At 36.5% G+C, this 18097-nt stretch overlaps 1 protein-coding gene and 1 long non-coding RNA gene across 9 annotated transcripts in view; one reads left to right on the forward strand and one right to left on the reverse strand.

The window, feature by feature from the left end:
- Positions 1–13940, forward strand: part of LOC148627847 (uncharacterized) — a 34587-nt gene extending 20647 nt beyond the window's left edge. Inside the window, exons 2-3 of the long non-coding RNA XR_015921678.1 lie at positions 6108–6149; positions 13637–13940. This is a non-coding gene — a long non-coding RNA (uncharacterized LOC148627847). The remainder of the gene's footprint in view (positions 1–6107; positions 6150–13636) is intronic.
- LOC148627846 (uncharacterized) overlaps positions 1–15442 on the reverse strand; it is a 38246-nt gene extending 22804 nt beyond the window's left edge. For 5 of the 8 annotated variants that reach the window (XM_088580304.1, XM_088580297.1, XM_088580279.1 and 2 more), the window contains exons 1-2: positions 7363–8435; positions 6763–6868 (exon numbers count right to left, since the gene is read on the reverse strand). In XM_088580304.1, coding sequence (XP_088436430.1) covers positions 7765–8430 — 666 coding nt within the window. In that variant the 5' untranslated portion in view covers positions 8431–8435 and the 3' untranslated portion in view covers positions 6763–6868; positions 7363–7764. Of the gene's footprint in view, positions 1–6762; positions 6869–7284; positions 8436–13936; positions 14070–15308 lie in introns of those variants that run through there. The other 3 variants (XR_015921677.1, XR_015921676.1, XM_088580288.1) reach the window with 3 other exon arrangements.
- Positions 15443–18097: the final 2655 nt, after the last annotated feature.

Genomic DNA, 18097 nt, shown 5'->3' on the forward strand with positions numbered 1-18097 from the left:
AACAATATTTTTTCATGAAAATTTAGACGGAAATTCACCGTAGTATATACAGTTCAAAAGGTATTGCTGGAGATCAAATTTGTGTAAAATATTTATTATGTCCGGTATGAATCCAATCTGTTTCCTTAATGGATGATGAAAATATTGAAAAAGTCTGTAGATGAACACTTGTTTAGCGAGTGTATCAGTGTTGAGGGTACACAGTTTCTGTAGAAACATCAATTTTCGCTTATCGTCTACGACTGGAATGCGAGGTAAATCCGACATGCTTTGTCGGATCGTGTCCTGTGAAATCCTTGAATGTGTTTGACAATACAGTGTTGGAAAGTGTTTAGTTTGCATAAATGCTTTTGAGTGTAAGTGTTCCACAATTCACTATCATACAGAACTGTAGGTAAAACTGTTTTATTATAAAGACTTGTTACTGTCAATGGATTCATTAGATGTGAACCCATCCCAACAATAGCGAAGAACGCTTTTCTAGCAGTTTGGCATGACAAGTTAATGTCAGATGCGCAATTTAATTCAGTAGTTCTCAATATGCCTAAGTGTTTCACGGAATTAACTGGATTGAGATAATTATTTCCAAGTTTAAAGGTAAGTTTTGAATGTTCTTTATTCTTTTTTTGGAGTATCACATAAGATGGTCGATTTATCAGGATTGAATTTGAACCTGCATTTCTGAGAATAACATAACGCAATATTCAACATTTCCTGAAGACCATTCGGTGTCATATTAATGCAGGTAACATTATCAGCTAATGACAGATTGTAGGTCGTCAAGTTCCCAATGTTAGCACATGATTTCGCTTATTGCAGTTGATTGAGGAGATCGTTAATATATACTAGATACAGTAAGCCTGAAAGCGCGCCACCGTGACGAACTGCCTGCTTGATTTTGAATTTCTCAGAATTAAATTATTGCACATTACTGAACTTGTGATATTTTGGTAACAATCATATATAATTTTCAGGTATATTTTGTGTATTTCTAGTTCATGAAGTTTATATATCATGCCGGAGTGCCACACAGTGTCAAATGCACGTGAACTATCCAAAAATGCTACATACAATTTACTGTTCAGCTCAAGGTTATAATATTGAGTTTCTTGGAAGTTAAATGAAGCAGTTACACTGCTTAAGGTAGATTGAAAGCCTTGTTGTATATTTGGAAAATGAGTCTGTTGTTGTAATAAGCATGATGACAAACAATCCTTCAGAACGGATTCAATAAGTTTACATACTGCTGGTAGTAACGATAATGGTCGGTAACTCCGCGGATCTGATTTGACTTTTCCTCCTCCTTTATAAATCGGTACCAGTGTTCCATATTTCCAACATTTCGAAATTTTACCTTGTCGTAAACATGCATTAAATAAATTTAGAATTTCACGTTTGAATTTTGCTCCACAGTTACGCAAGTGTTCGTTTTGCAATTTGTCGAAGCCTAGAGCTTTTCGTAGTTTCAGATTATGTATTGCCTTTACTAGTTCGTCAATAGAGACCAAATCACATGGTATGTCCAAATGTTCATTGAGAGGTGTCTGTAGAATGTCATGCAACGTCCGATCAACTACAGTTTTAAAATGTATATCTTGATCGTTCTCTGGCGACGGTGTGTAAACATCACTACAGTATTAAAATATCTGATATTTCTAGTGGAAGGTCACTAGATTTGTCGTTGTAGGTGAGTTTAGAGAGCACTGGCTTTTTACGTTGTTTTCACCGAGAAATAAGTTTCCAAAATAAACGAACGTCGCAACCTGCTGCTGCTTTGCATGGACAAGTACGACAATGGTTTTTGGCAGATTTATAATACGTATATGAGGGAAAGTCATGGCCTCTAGGTCGACCTTCTGAAATTCATTGTTGGTGAGCTAAGCGTTCGGTGCGATGAGCAAGTTTTACATCGTCATTCCAGTATGGCTTTGTTCATCTATTAAAGCGGTTATTGGGTATACACGATTCAGCTGTCGACAACAATAATTCAGTAAGTTGTTGAGCAGTTGCGTCAATATCACAATTTGTCGAAATTCTAAGATTGTTTACAGAACTTTGGTCATCATTTAATGTTTTATAACTGTTGATGTTTAATTTTGTCGCTTTGTGCCATGATGGCCAAGCAAGATCACTGGTATGAATCAATATCGGCATCATAGGAATATCAATGTTGATAATAATAGACAGATGATCGGACGTTTAAGCTAATGTTCCTTCTTCTACGACAGCACAGGAATTTACAAAAGTATTCAAAGAATTATCCACAAGAATGTAATCAAGCGTGGTTTTACAGGTAATATAGATATATGTCGACCCAACAGACATGTCCATATTTACAGCGACCATTCCGTTATTTAAGATGAGATCGGAAAACTCGGTGGATTTATAAACATTGGTATGACACAGGTCTCGTTCGATAACACTAGTATTAAAGTCTCCGACGACTATTACATATCCGTATCGTGAATAGAAATTGATGTAGTCATTCAAAATATTGATTTCATACTTGTATTCATCAATGTTATTGTTTGACGGTAAAGACACGGAAAATGTGAATATAGACTGATTTGATCTTGTCTTAAATTCTACCCCGATGATGCGTTTTGATTGATTACATTCGAGTTAGATAACATTGAAATTTATTTCTTTACGGCATAAGATTGCTACGTCTCCTTTACCGCATCTGTAAGTCTCTTGTTTCACAGATGTATCTGCAGAAGCTTAAGGCGTATAATTACGATCAATGCTATCGAGGAAGTTCAACGAATGTGGAAGCAATTTATGTTCACTTATTAAAGCTATGTTGCATCGGCTATACTGGCCCCGTGCAGATCCGGGTGTCAAAAGAATAGGCCTGTAGCAGCGCTAAGCTTGTTGTACAAGGCGACTAAATAGTGCTCAGAAACCTAGCCGGGGCTAGGCGCTCTGCCTACAGCAACTTGGATGTGTGTCCCAGGTAATGGAATGGGGTACCCCTGGCGTGTTACATGCTGGGGTTGTCAGGTTATAATACGGAAAAATAGTGGTGCACCGTGTTGGGAAAGATGTTACGTTCCTCGCAAGTTAGAGAACCCTGCTGTGGTATTCGATAGGAGTAGGAACCTTTGCGCTCCGCCACAGGAGGCTAAATTTCCCGATCTTAACAAATCCCTTCCTTTTTTCTAGTGGCAATCAAAATTTGTCGGCCCTATTAACTTTGTGTCCCATCTCATTTTTTCATTTCATCATCATTTCATGTTCATTTTATCGTCCATTTTATGTTCATCATCTGAATAAAGCTGAAATATTGCTGCTCTGACGTTAAACCCCAACAATCAATCAATATTCTGAAACAAGTCCGATAAGCACGCTGCAGACGACATAATCCCTCTAACGTTCCAAACAACAGCTGATAACATAATTAATAATAAGATTAAGGACGTACTCTTCATGATGATTGGTGTGAACTTTGCTCAGTTAACCAATCGTTCCATTCGCGAATGTTATACCAATGTCGACATATCATTCCAGGAGGCCATAACGCTTTGTCTTGTACTAAGTCACGAAACTCGGACGGAGCGTTAAATCAGACATTCTTTCTTTCTTGGGACGAAAAAATATGATATTTGACGCCGTTACATCTTTGCACTCTAAGAATTCAGACATGGCTTGTCGGGTAGAATTTATGTCAATGTAAGTAACATAGAAGCGTGAAGTTCTTTTACTGTTTACGGCTTGAAAAATGTCGGTGTTCGACTGTGTATTGAAGGAACTTCGTTCACTCTCACGATCTGTACTCGAAGCTGACCAATAATTTCAGGATGCGAGGTTTCTGACGACAAATTCACACATACCGGAATTCGATATGATTTCACGTTTTCGGGCGGAAGCCGGTTTCGAACAACTGAAATATATAACTTTCGATTTAAGGTTGACATTTCGTAGTCGCAAACGTTTATTGGTGGAATCAAATGTAACTTGGGATCATCATTACAGCTAATTGGCACAAAATTGTCTCTATAATTTAGATCTGAGTCAGTATTAACTGTTAACGTAGATTTCTCTATCGCTGCGTTGTGAACAGTGTTTGTATTATCGCCTAAGGAGGTCACACTGTTTCCCCGACTAATGTCACTATCTGTAGACATGACGTTTGATTATTTAACGGGTGATTGAATTTACATAATTGACGTTTGAATAGAATTTATACAACCGCTATTTTTCTTCACTTCAGTTTTCAGATCTGATATTTTATAACAGTACGTATTAAAGTCAAATGCGCCGATGCTTTCACGTGCAGAGTCAAATGTTTTGACAGTAGATTCACATTTTTGAATTTTCGGTTGAAAACGATCAAAAGTATTAACGTTAGCTTCTAAAATATCTTCAAGTTCAGTTATTTTATCTTTCAATTCTTTTTCTCGTTCGTCTTTAAGACTTTAACAACTTTTCAAGGGTGGCAACTCTCTCTAAGAGCGACTATATGACTACGGACATTTCAACATTGTGAACTGGGTTTTCAATTTGTTCATTTTCAACACTTTGTGCTGGTTTACTGGATTTACTAAGGACACTTTCAATCTCAGAATCGTCACCGTTTATAAACATATTGATAACGAAACAGTCTTTGGCATATTTTTTAACATTTGAACTGAAGGTGGTTGTTTTTCTCTAGCAGAGTTTTCTTTTTGGATATCCATTGATTGACGGGGCCCTCCCAAGGAGTACATTTCTATTCCAAGTTATTAAACTTTCATTGTTGTCACTAAGTTGGGAAAGTTTCTGAATATAAAGTTCTCTAGGTAACCCGTGTTAAAACATTATCGAAAGTTTAATGTTTGTTGAGACGGGATATAGGAGTCTTGTGACAATGTTAAGTCATCTTGTGAATTCATGTTCATTGAGCTGACGGGATACGGTTGTGTTTTGTTTACATATGACTGATCGGACCAGTGTTCACTGTGTGATAATTCGAATTGTTCATAATCTATGGACTTTCGTGAAGTTAACGTTTCTGTGCCAATGTAAGTGTATTCAGTGTCACTGTGCAACACTGGGCATTTTTGTAATATCCATATCTATATTGCCCTATCATAGGAATCATATCAATTGAAAGGGTTTTCTATCTATACATTTAGCTGCAGCATGTACTACGAGTATTATGCATTGTTTTTAAGATAAAAGTTGAAGAACCCTGTCTTTGTTCACACTAAACACCTTAACTTGAAATCTCTTCCACCAATTTTAGTAAAATTTGATTGTTTTTTCATTTGACTTAGCAAAGTTTTCTGTCACATATTGATTTGATACTGTTTTCTGTTGTGAATGCATGTCCATAGACACTTAGCTTCGTGTGGTAATTACATGTAATATAAGTATTGGTTGCTCAAGTTGTCAAATCCAAAAGGAGAGTATACATCACACATTTACAAAACATTGCACACATTTGCTACACTTGTTTTACACAGCGTTGAATCATATTATATGTTGTGTATGTACTTTTGTATGTCTTGTATGTTGTAACTTGTATATTGTGTGACCACGTCTCTTGGGTTTTGTCTTGTAATTGTTGACTTGGTCACTTTGTGTTTAATTTTGACTTAGATGTTTCGACTAAGTTTGTCTAGTCTCTTCCTAATTAGTGTGCTGTTTGTATATAAATATTTAAAATATTTTTTTCATAAAAAGATTAAATTTTGATATAAACCTTTACAACGTTAAACTCTACCCTCTCAGTTTGAACGTCGAGTGAGTGAGTTCCCAAGCTAACATAGTCCCAGCACTTAATATCATTTTTCACGTCAGTGACTCATTGATCTACAGTTCTTTTCATCTAGAACTTTGCATTCAGTTGGTCGTTTTTCTACTGTCGTGTGATCTTTTTGAGTTTGTGCCAGTTGCGTACAGGTGTTTTTGACTTAGTCAGGTCACTTAGTCCACAGTACTTTTAGTACTTAGTCAGTATCCACTACCCACCTAGCCTAGCCTAGTTAGACCCAGTGAAATTATATTGTACGTGTATGTTGTAAGCACAAGTTGCTTAGATTGAAAATGTATGTAGATAGAATCGCATACTGTTGTTCGAGACTGGTAACGTAAAAGATTATCAGATCTCAGTGTATTTTCAGGTACATATAGTAGCAGTTTATACTAAGATATACAGTGGATAGGTACTGCATGTTTTTTTATATTATTTGCATGATTTTTGTATTATATTGATTGTATTATATAGTGTATTGTGTTTATAATCTGCATTTGTGTATTATTTTTGTACTTTTAGGCACTTATTTTTTATTTATTTATTTTTTTAATTTTTTTTTTATATTTTATTTAGCTTTAATGCAATCGGGAGTCTTTGGCCGTAAAATACAATAACACTCCTTCGTAGTTAAATGGATTCTTTATTAGAGGTCTCAGACATTAAGGAAAAGTTGAGATTAGACCCTACAAACTATACAAACATCATAAGTACTAGTGCAAGAAAGATAACTCAAATGACAAAATACGACATTTACACCAAAGGTACCGAATAGATATAAAATGAAATATAACATAAATTGGTTGTTATCTCATCGACTCAAAATTACATTGTGTCTCATGTTTTACTATCTATGCGTTCCATAAACGGTCTAATTATATATATTTGCATAAATCTCGTGTGAATGGTATTTTACACAAACCGATTATTATAAGCAAGATAATAAAGCGGTAGAAAAATAGCAACTCAAATAGTAAGCAAAATAAGCAAACTAAAAACATGCAACAATGCAACACATAGCTTACCTCACATGAGGATGTAGGGGTCTGGTTGTACAAAATACAGGATGATAGTGAAAAAAATACAGGAACACAGCAGCTCAGTTAAAACTGACTGGTTACATCATAATACCTGAAGTAAAATAGGATTTATAACTCTTGTGTTCAGTACTAAAATTAAAGTTACATGACAATCTGAACACAAAATGATACCAAACTCTAGGTTTTATGTGACGTCAAAAATACCTCTGATCCAAGTTATTTTATACTGTTATTTATGCGTTTATTTAATGGAGAAATCACGTTCACTCCATATACTATGTACGTGTATTTTGTTCTGTTTATTAAAATTATTTAATGTTTATCAAAATTTATAGATTTTAATATTGTTTGAGGTAGTGTTAATTAATTTACAACTTTCATAAAGATCTGACCCATTTTAGTCTCATTCCTGCATTCAATCATTCAATCAATCAATCATACCAAAGTGCAGAAATGTTAAATATGAAATTATTAAAATATGCACTAACTGAAATCTACTGAACTGACCTTCACTCCAAGAATAAGATACACAGAATCATAATAAATTTGTAGAAAGTCTAAAGTAGTTGAAAATCTAGGTAATACCTATTTTGTTGAAAATGGCTTCTGTACTGCTTAAGGTGTAATAGTGGAATGACAAGAAATTGGAGGGAAAAGTACAGGTGACAAAGGAATTTTCATATAAGGCAATTCAGGTAAATCTACCTAATATAGGTAGCCAGGTGTAAAGAATAACACAGGTGAATAAAGGTAACAGATCAATGAAATAATCAATACTTCGAGTTGACATAACATGTAATGTGTATTCATTCCAAATGAAAACATAAATAAATATGATTCAGTGTAATTTAAATATGATTTCAATATCCTTATTAACATAATTCCAAAATTATAAAATTAATATACATTCAAAACTATATATATATAAACTGTCAATATTCACTCTATCACATACTCCCTCCAGCCGAAAAATGACGTCTCGGCATTTCAAGTTGGAGCATGTGGTGAAGACTTCAGTATATCCATTATGGTTCTCCCTGTTTCTGTCTGTAGATCTTGGAAAATCGGAGAATTCTGTACAAGTGATGTCATACAGTGTATTCTCTTCTCCCAATCAGCTTGTACTCCTACAGCAGACTTGGGCATTTCGAACTCTCCAGTAGTAAAACGGCGTGGTGGTCTCCGGTCTCTGGTTGAGCGACGAACTGGAACCGGTGTTGAATGGTATGTTTCTGTAGACAGGTCCTCATCATGGAGAGTATCATCCTGATCAGTCTCTTGTTGTGAAGCGCTTCGTTGATCTTGATCTCCCACAAAGCTGTCTTCCTGAATACTTTCAGTATATGTTGAAGTCTGGGCGTCCCCATCAGCATCTGTTTCCTCAATCACATCAGTATCTTGAACAGTCGGAGTCTCAATGATAGTTGAATCACTGTCGTCCTGTTCTGTCAGTCTGATGAACTGGTATCCCCATTCCGACTCTTCGTCTGATGGTTCATCGTGTGTGTCGTCGGTGTGAGTGATCTTCGGCTCCTCTTTTCTTGGTCTTTCTTTTGCAAGGGTCTGTCTCTTTCTAGGTTTCCTTGCAGCAGGTGTTGGTGTGTCGCTGAGGTATCCTACAGGTAGCAGATGGTTGCGGTGCAAGGTTATCATGCGTCTTAGCTAGCTGGTTTCTAGTTGGAATGGCAATGGCGAACCTCGTAAAATGGTCAGTGATCACCAGGATATGTTGAAATCCTCCCTTCGACTGTTCCAAGGACGGGAAGTCCATGCAGACCAATTCCAAAATTGTAGCTGGATGTGATGTTGACTTAAGGAGCTCGTTGGTTGGTATCAGACTTTCTTCGTTTACATCTACCACATTTGTCGACCCAGGTCTCTATATCTTGGTGCATTCCTGGCCAGTAGAATCGATTTTTTAATCAGGGACGAAGTTCTGTCTTTTCCAGGATGGCCCATGTCGGTGTGGAATACCTGTAGAACTGTTGGTACATGTGCAATGGGTAGTATCAGTTGATATCTGGTCTCCTCATCCACAGATGTTACACGATGAAGGATACCATCAATGAGCTTCAGGTGGTTGAACTGACGTAGGAGCTGGTTTCTTCCTATCTCTTTCCTGGCTGGTTTCTGCTTACTTCTAACATACTCAGTAATTCTGTTGATGTCCGGATCCATAGACTGTACTTTAACCCAATCTATCAGGTTTCCAATAAGTGTGCCTCTGTGATCAAGATCATCAAGCAGAACCTCGGGTGTAAAAGTCAGTGTCTCAGCATAAGACGGAACAGCAGAGTTGCATAGGGCTTGGACAGCATCAATACGGATGGGTAGACGGCTCAGGGCGTCTGCATCACTGTTGTGCTTCCCAGGTCTGTATTTGATGTCAAAGTTGAATGCTGCTAAATCTGCTAGGCAGCGATGTCCCGTAGCATTTAACTTCGCAGTGGTCAAAACATAAGTAACCGGGTTGTTTTCAGTTAAAACTGTAAACTGTTGACTGTAAAGGTAGTCCTTGAACTTATCACAGATGGCCCACTTACGCGCAAGAAATTCCCTCTTATGTGGCGGATAGTTCTTCTCGGCCTTGTTCAAACCACGACTGGCATAGCTAATAACATGTTTCTATCCGTCATGTTGCTGATACAGGACTGAAGCATCTGTGTGGACTTCATATGGTAGTGTGCTATCTGCAAATGCTAGTATCGGTGCCTTTACAAGTCGTTTTTTTAATTCTTCAAAAGCTGTTTGTTCTTCATTTTCCCATTTCCACTCTCTCTTTGTTGACTGTCTTGACTTTGTTTTCTTCTTCGATGGTGTTGGAATCAGGTTGGTTAAGGGCTTGCTGATCTTGCTGAAGTTCTGTATAAATCGTCGATAATAAACGACAAACCCCAGAAATCTTCTTACGTCTTCCGCTGTAGTTGGTTTAAGCCAACTAACCACTTTTTTCTGTCTTGTCTACGTCGATTTCTACTCCGGTTTCTGAGACTATGTGTCCTACGTATTTAACTTTCCGTTTGAAGAACTCGCATTTGTTTGATGATAATTTCAGGTTGGCCTCTTTGATGCGTTGAAATACCAGCTGTAAATTGTGGAGATGTTTTTCATAGTTCTTTCCATATATAATTATGTCATCGATGAATACGCAATATATGCGCATGTTGTAATCTGCTAAACAATCCTCTACGAGTCTTTGAAATGTCGCAGGGCTGTTACAGAGACCAAACGGCATATGGTTGAATTCATTGAATCCAAGGGGTCCAACATAAAAAGCTGTTCGTTCCTTATGCTCCTCAAGGATTTCGACCTGGTGGTAACCCGACTTCATATCGATGACTGAGGAAAATTTACTTCCTGCGCTGCAACCTAGAAGGTCTTCGATGCGTGGCAGTGCGTAGCTGTGCTTTTTGGTATGTTGGATCAGTTGTCGGTAGTCAACACACATTCTAACGGCTCCGCTCTTCTTGCGTACAATGACAATGGCTGATGCAAATGGTGAGTGTGATGGACGGATGACACCAATGTCCAACAGCAATCGTAGGTGGGCGCGGACTTCATTGTACATAGCTGGAGGTATCCTTCGGTATCTGTGTTTGAATGGTCGCTCATCTAACATGTCGATCCGGTGTTTTACACGGTTGGTATGACCTAAATCTGCATCTTCGGTGCTAACAATGTCGCTGTATCTCAGTAAAAGTTGTTGTCCCTGTTCTTCGGTCAAGTCGCTCTTCGAGATGTCTACCTCATCCAATAACATTATTTTCCTCGGTTGTCTCGGTGACTGGTGTAAGTTCACATATGATTGCCCTTGGTGGTACGGTAATGGGTCTAGTAGTGGTGTTGACAAGTTGTACTTTGAATGGTTCATTCTGTTTGTAGTTGTACTGGACAAGTGTTGGTTCAATATCGATATCCTTGGACTCATTTGCTAATGTTGCTGACTGTATAATGGACGGTGTGGTCTGGTATGGTAATTCTTTGTCGCAGTATACCTCGACATCTTGTTTGTTGTTGGGTAGTATGGGGATACGGTGTTGAATTCTCATGATGGCAAGTCGGGAGTTGTTCTTGGATAGTTCGCGTTCCCTCAAGGAGATACATCTGAATGTCAGAAACCATGGCGTTGTCAAGGTGGCGTTCTGTAAGTACTTTACTTCATGTTCCTCACTGAGTTGGTGTATCAGGGTTTTGAGTACATTGATTCCTATGTGTGCTGGCACATGGTGGCTGTATCGGCTGTCTGGTACTTCTAACATGACATGGTTGGTGTTGGTATTTCTGTTGCCTGGAGTCTTGATGTTAACCTCTATGTAGCCTCTGTATGGTAGTTGAGTTCCTCCTGCTGTCTATATCTCCAGTATGGCATCTATACTTTTCAATGGTGTTGATTCAGCAAGATGGCTCTGGTAATACGACTCGGATATAGTGGAGACGGTGGAACCTGTATTCAATAATGTATTCTTTGTCCATTTACCATAATTTCAGCCTCTGTGGGTTCTCCAAATATTCCAGGTGGTGTTGATGATCTAACTAGGTTGTTCTTAACCTTGGGATCCTGTGTCCTACTGCTCAAGCCTAATACCGGTCCCTCTGTATAGGCTTCCTGGCGTTTAAATCCCGCTTCGAGTGGTCAAGTCGTACACGGCTTCCAATCGCAATGTGTCCTTCCAAACGGCATCATCTACAAATGATAGAGCTGTCCTGTTCTCCATAGCTGTCTTGTTGGTTCCCTTGGTGTTGTCATTGTCTATAAGTGGGTTGTTGTTGTGGCCAAGATGGTGGTTGTTGTTGCCAAGTTGGTGGTTGCTGTTGTTGCCCATTCTGTGCAGGTTGTCGTTGCCAATTGGGTGGTCTAGATCTTGCGAAACCGCTGTAATTCGCTTGTCCTCTATAGTTCCCTCGTCCTCTGTTGTACTGTTGTTGCATGGGCTGTTGTTGTAACTGGTTGACCTGGTGGGTAAGTTGGTATACCATGCCCTTGAGTTCCTCTATGTCATTCCTCTCTGGGGTTGGAATTCAAAGCTGCCTTGGTGGTATTGGGTTTGGTAGTTGACTTCATCGGTTGATGTTCCCTCTCAATCTGTCGTAGTGCGACTCTGAGTTGGTTGAAGGACTGGATCGTGTCGTACTTATAGCCGGTGATGTCCTTCAAATCCTGTCGAACTCCTGTATACAACATGGATCTCAGCATAGAGTTGACTTCTGTGTGTGGTACGATTCCCTTCTCAAGCCCTTTACCGATGATGTCCTCCAACCTCCTACTCCATGTAGTTACATCCTCATCCTCTAGTTGCCTGGCAATGTAAAATTCCGCTAACAACTCCTCCTTGTTCTCCATACTACCATACAATAATAAACACAATCTAGGGTTTGTAGTATCTGGTCGATGTCCTGGTCCAATCTTTGGTACATGATCATGCGGGCTGTGGATCCTGTCAGCGAACGTCGAATAACGAAGTCCTTCTATTCTTTTGTGTAGGTGGGATCACGTTGTACCATCCTCACATCATACCTCCATGTATCGTAGGCTATCTCTCCCTTGTTGTCACCTCCCGAATAACATCTAACTTTGGGTGGATATGTCGACATGGCTACTGGTGGTGGTCTATCATCATCACTATTCCTTGTTGGTCTGGCTCTATCTCCTTGAGTAGTATTGGAATGCTTTGGTATGGCTCCAGACTCTTGTTTAGGTAGGGTTAGTGGTGGTACTTTCTGCTTTGATTCCTTGATAGTGATGAAATCTTGTATACATTTCTGTAGATCAGCTGGGTTATCTCCCTTTGGGTTGAGTCCCATGGCCTTGAAGATCTTAAACATGGACGCATACTGCTCTTAGTCTACAGGTTTGGTCTCAGTTAGACTAGTTGGTTGCTGGGTAACTGGTGGAATAGCAATCCTAATAAGTGTAGTAAATAAATAGACAAACAAAACGAAGCAAAGCTAAATGAAGTAAAGCAAGTCAAATAAAGAAAAACAAAATAGAACTAAAGTCAAACAAAGCAAAGCAATAAGCTACAAAGTAAATAAGTCAAGTGAAATATCAAAGTCCAAATTCGCAAATATAAAAGCTAAATAAAATGTAAAAAAAAAGAAAGAAAACAAAAACCTCCTTTTTGTGTGATGTAAAACCTCAACCACTAGGGCCACAGACACGCATTTCATAGAGTTTTGAACTAAATACATGTAACTCAAGTAGAAGCAAATGAATGATATTGCTCTACAATTTTTTATACCACTTAGGTTAGACTGGTTTTGAACCTTTAAGGAATGATGGGCCAAAAAAGGGTCAGAAACCAGCATTTTCCTGAAGTCCCAAGTACAAGTAAATTGATCTTTTTGAAATTGTACTACAAGGTGCCATTCATGATTTTGGGAGTTGTGACCTGATTAAGAACTATGGGTCAAAAACAAGTATTTTCCTGATGTGTAGATGATCAGTTGAGTAAAACAGAACTGATCTCTTTGATATTGTACCACAATGTGTCTTTTCTCCTAAGGAAAGTTCAGACTGATTTGCACCAAATAAAGGACCAAAAAGGGCCACTTTGATTCTGGTGAAATTCTACTTCTCTGAAAGAAAGTTCAGATTAATATGAACCAAAAAAGGCTACATTGATTCTGATGAAATTTTCATCCTGTGTCAATGCAATCAAAATTCAAAGCTGTATCAACCTTGAATAGTGCGTCCATACTTGCCCCTATTTTTTCAAGGTTCAACCATGCAGTGATAAGAAGCTGTCATAGAAGATGTATTTTACTGGGTTATGGGATTATACATTTTTTTTATTTTTTAGGGTACACAGATTTAACTATATGACATACACTGTGTAGATGTGTAATTTTTTTTCTGCAGGGAATTACAATGTAGTTATCATTGTGTTACCAGGTCATTTAAGTAGTTCTGACATAGAGTTCTACAGAGGTATGTTTTTTGTTATACCAGGGCAGTTTCATATTTCCAATCAATTAAATTGAAGTTCATTTTGAACTAAATTTAACCATGCTATCAAAATTATATTTTTCATTATATTGTAACAGTCACCCCAGACAAAATGTCTCTTAATTTTAGAATTTTTACCGCCACCTCTCCGTTCAGAAAATAGGGAAAACAACGTTGTTTTCTCGCTTGGAATTATCTTTTCTGATTATTTACCCTTTTTTTTTAAATCATGGTACTGTATCCAGTGTCTCCCGAATACTAAAATCATCATAGTATGGATCAACCAGCCGTAGTTTTCTCGTGTTGTTAAACCACATGTTCACTTTCATTTTTGTCTGTGTGTAATTTAGCTATTATGGCGCCGCCTTTTGTTTTGACGGCGTAAACATTATGAATATTTATGAAATAGTGAGTGACCTTGACTTTGTTGTAGTCAAAATATAGACAAAAATAGAGAAAGCGCGTATGAATGACATACTAATTTTACAGATAGATTTTCTCTTTATTATTGTATTAAAATATCAGATATTATTATTTCACTGCACTTCTAAGATGTTTTAGAGTTCCGTGAACATATTTTTGTGAAGCTTTAACCGATAATTTATGACTATCGGGGATTATTTTTCCACTTTACAGGGTTTCCCCGATAGGCCTATCGGAAATCGGTAGTTGTCCCGATATCATAGTATATAACTGAACGCAGACTGAAATCCGGGTTTTTCTTTTTCTTTTGAGTGTGGAGGTTCCTGGTTAGATGTGCTGAAGTTAATATTTTCGGTTAGTTTAAACTTGCCTTTTGAAATGATTTTCCATACATTATGGAAACTATAGTTAGATATTTTGGCTATTAATTTATATTCAGATTTACCTAATTACGCTTGCTTTTGCAGTGTTTTTCTATTCAGTAGACACAGTTGTCAACTTTGTCTAGATATTTTCCAAATTAATTGCAAAATTTAGAACTGTGATGTTTCTTGACTATACTTGTAGTAAAGAACATAAATAAAATGTTTCTGGTGATTCCGAGACATGTAGACTCAAACTTTATTTAGCTAATGCTATTACATTGGGTTTCCATGTTGTAGAATGCTTAAATTGCTAATATCCATTCTCTTGAAATAAATTACAATTATGCCTGACCTTACCCGATCCAGTCCTAGTAAGGGTTGTTCAACTGTGTGACCTTGGATGATATTTGTCTTTTGACAGTATTAAAGGTGCATTTAAATAAGGAATTCCAACTCTGGTATATTAGGGATAAATTAATCATCTACTAAATAAGGAAAACTTGTATTTCCTAAGATAATCTAGGAAGTACTGATTTCATCACTATTTATTCTTTATTATAATTAATTAAAAGTAACACAATATTGAATGATTAGATTATCATTAAATCATTAAGGTTTTACAGTTAAGTTGGCTGGTTGAACACATGGCACTATGATACATGTATTTTGACTATAGACTGTGTTGCTATCATTTATATATTGAAGACATAGTAGAAAAATATATTGTCCTGTTATTGAATATTGATCTCAAATTAATAGATATATTCTGCTCCATATTTGTGTAGATTTCATATTACCCTATATAGTTGTCCGGTTGGTCTGGCTTTGTCGTTCCATGGTAGTTAATCCTAGGGATTGTCACATGAGAGAATAGCATCCCAAACCGAACACGAAAATCTATTAATCATCTGACAAAAGCATTCATTTGCTGGCGAGATGGATCCTAATACATATTTAGCTTCCTCGTGAATGTAGTACATCACAAAACACACGTATATACCGGTGAATTGACACTTACACGAGAGTCTTACTGGTAAAGAGATCCAAACTGCAAGCAAATCGCCTTTACGTTCTTTTGTAGTTAAACATAGTATCACTTATCAATAATACAATCATTTCCCTATTAAATTACACATTAAAACTGAACAGATTCACTCTGTTACAAATCTGAGAAATCGTGATCGTTTCTTCTGTGAGTACTAGCTTTACTAGCTTACTATGAGGTCCCTGTGTACCTCTTAAACACAGGTGGTGGCAGCACATTAACCGTACACCAAATTATCAAGCCCGGTGAACGTTACAATATTTCATGTATTATTTTCAAAATATTTGTAGTAGTATTAGTAGTCCAATTGGCACCGAGTGTATGGGGAATTTATAAAAAAAAAAAAAAAAAAAAAAAAAACTGTCTTAAAATCTCTACATAACATGCTGACATTGATTGTGTGGACCCATTAATGGTCCCAACGTTTACACATTTATTTGTTATAGAACAATATATTATCTTACACTGATTATTTATTTATTTTGCAGTCGCTCAAGAGCCAGTACTGACGAGATACACAGGGTATTGTTGCTTGAAATAAATTATTGCTTGCAAGAAGTTTCTTTGTGTTCTTTCTTCTAAAGATACAACATGTCATGAAAATGGCACTTTATTGCTTTGATTTTTTACACAATAATGTTAGAAAAGTTCTTATGCATGTAACTTCATGTTAACTTATTAAGGGTGCAGCTTTCTTTCAGAGTTGTGGGACTGAAAAACTTCAGTGCAGAAATATCCTTATTCAATGTAACTGGTGGATACCAAACTGTTGGTTTCTGTTAAACTATAAATCTTACGAGTCCAGATTTAGACCTACATTAAGCGAAATGGTCAATCCTTAACATGACATAGCAAAGTTCAACACATCCATGCATGTACACCCTGAGGAAAGAAGCATTGTAATATATATGAATATAAAATACCACATTTACTCTTTGTGCAATACCAGTCTGCGTCCATACTTGCACCTCGGGCAATACCAGTTTGTGTCCACACTGTGTCTTTTTGTTCAACACTGTACAAACTTTTACCGATCTTATGATAATTCATAACTTTATACAGACACTGCAAATAGAATTCTTAACGTTAGGCATCATATTTTCAACGTTTTTCTTTCATTTTCTGCCGAAAAAAATAATCATTTAAAAAATAAAATTGTAATGATAATTAACTTCACTTTTTGCATTAAACATCCAGGCAGTTTATCTTGTAAAAGAACAGTTTCTAGACGAATTTTAGTCGTGACTAAAGGCAATTTTTTTGGGATTGTAGCAATAACGTGAGCAACGTGAATTTGATGTAAAATTAATGGTAAGGACAAGAATACAAACTATCACAATCAAGTGATGTGTAATGTATCTTCATTATGTAAGGAAAATGGAATGGTGAATGGTATTTTAATTGTGCATTTCCTCAAGACAAATTTTCCAGTTTGGATTATTGCGATACTTACAGGAGAGTATGATTTTTTGGTTCGTTAATAAAAAAAAATATAGTATTCTACTATAAAAAATCCTTGTTATTATTCTATTAACCGATGTTGTTGTAATGGTACGCATAAAAGCATATTAATCATAAGTTGTTCAATAGAATAGGCAGTAAGTACATTAGATAAAAGTGAAATAGATGTTATGTTCTCTCGAATTTTGCCAAGGAAAAAATTCTTTGGTATGTTTCAGTAATGCTCAAAGTTCATAGATTCCTTAAGTAAACGCTATACAGTGTTTTGAGGAGTTTTGTATGATTTCTAACAAGGTTTCCTAATATATTAAGTAGGGTTTTTTTTCATTTCTGTATCACATTTTTATATTCCCAAAGGAAAACAAATCCACATACAAATTCTAGCTAAGGCTGTTTCCTGGCTGATAGTGTAGCGCTGATTTTAAAACATTTGCCTCAATGGACTGTTGTCACAAATTACAACATTCTAGTATTTACACAATGTACATGTATTTTAATTTCAAGTGTAGTTGTCCTAATTCACATCAATACTAAAGATTATAATAAAGAATGCTAGTAATAATTTTGAGTTTATCATAAAATTGTATGTACAATGAACGAATGAATGTTAATGAACGCCAAATAGCTCATAAATATGTGTTCACCGACGATCGATACAAGGTTAGATATAATCAAAGTAAAACTTGTATTATTATATATTATGTCCGGATAATGTGCTTAAATAACACCACACGATCTTTATGCAAATATAAATAACATGTATCATCATCGGAGTAAAATCAATAGTAAAAGTGCACTAAATTTTTATATCAAAGTAGAAAGAAATTTACTTTAAAAATAAGCTTAATTAAACGCTTGCATTCATGCAGTGAATGTGAATATAGAGCTTCGCATAAAATTTATCGTGAATTTTATGTAAAGGCTCTATTCACACAAATTTCAGGTGAAGTCCGTCACATTAAATGCTTTTAAAATTCAAGTGTGAAACATGTGAAAATATTTAATTGCGTATGTAATTGAGGATGAATCGATGTCTCATTAGTTTCGGTTTTATGTTTAGGCCTGAGTTTTGCTTTAAGA

Source organism: Perna viridis, chromosome 1 (genome assembly GCF_037379345.1).
Source record: "Perna viridis isolate PV_CMFRI_1.1 ecotype Kerala chromosome 1, ASM3737934v1, whole genome shotgun sequence".
Classification (NCBI taxonomy): domain Eukaryota; kingdom Metazoa; phylum Mollusca; class Bivalvia; order Mytilida; family Mytilidae; genus Perna; species Perna viridis.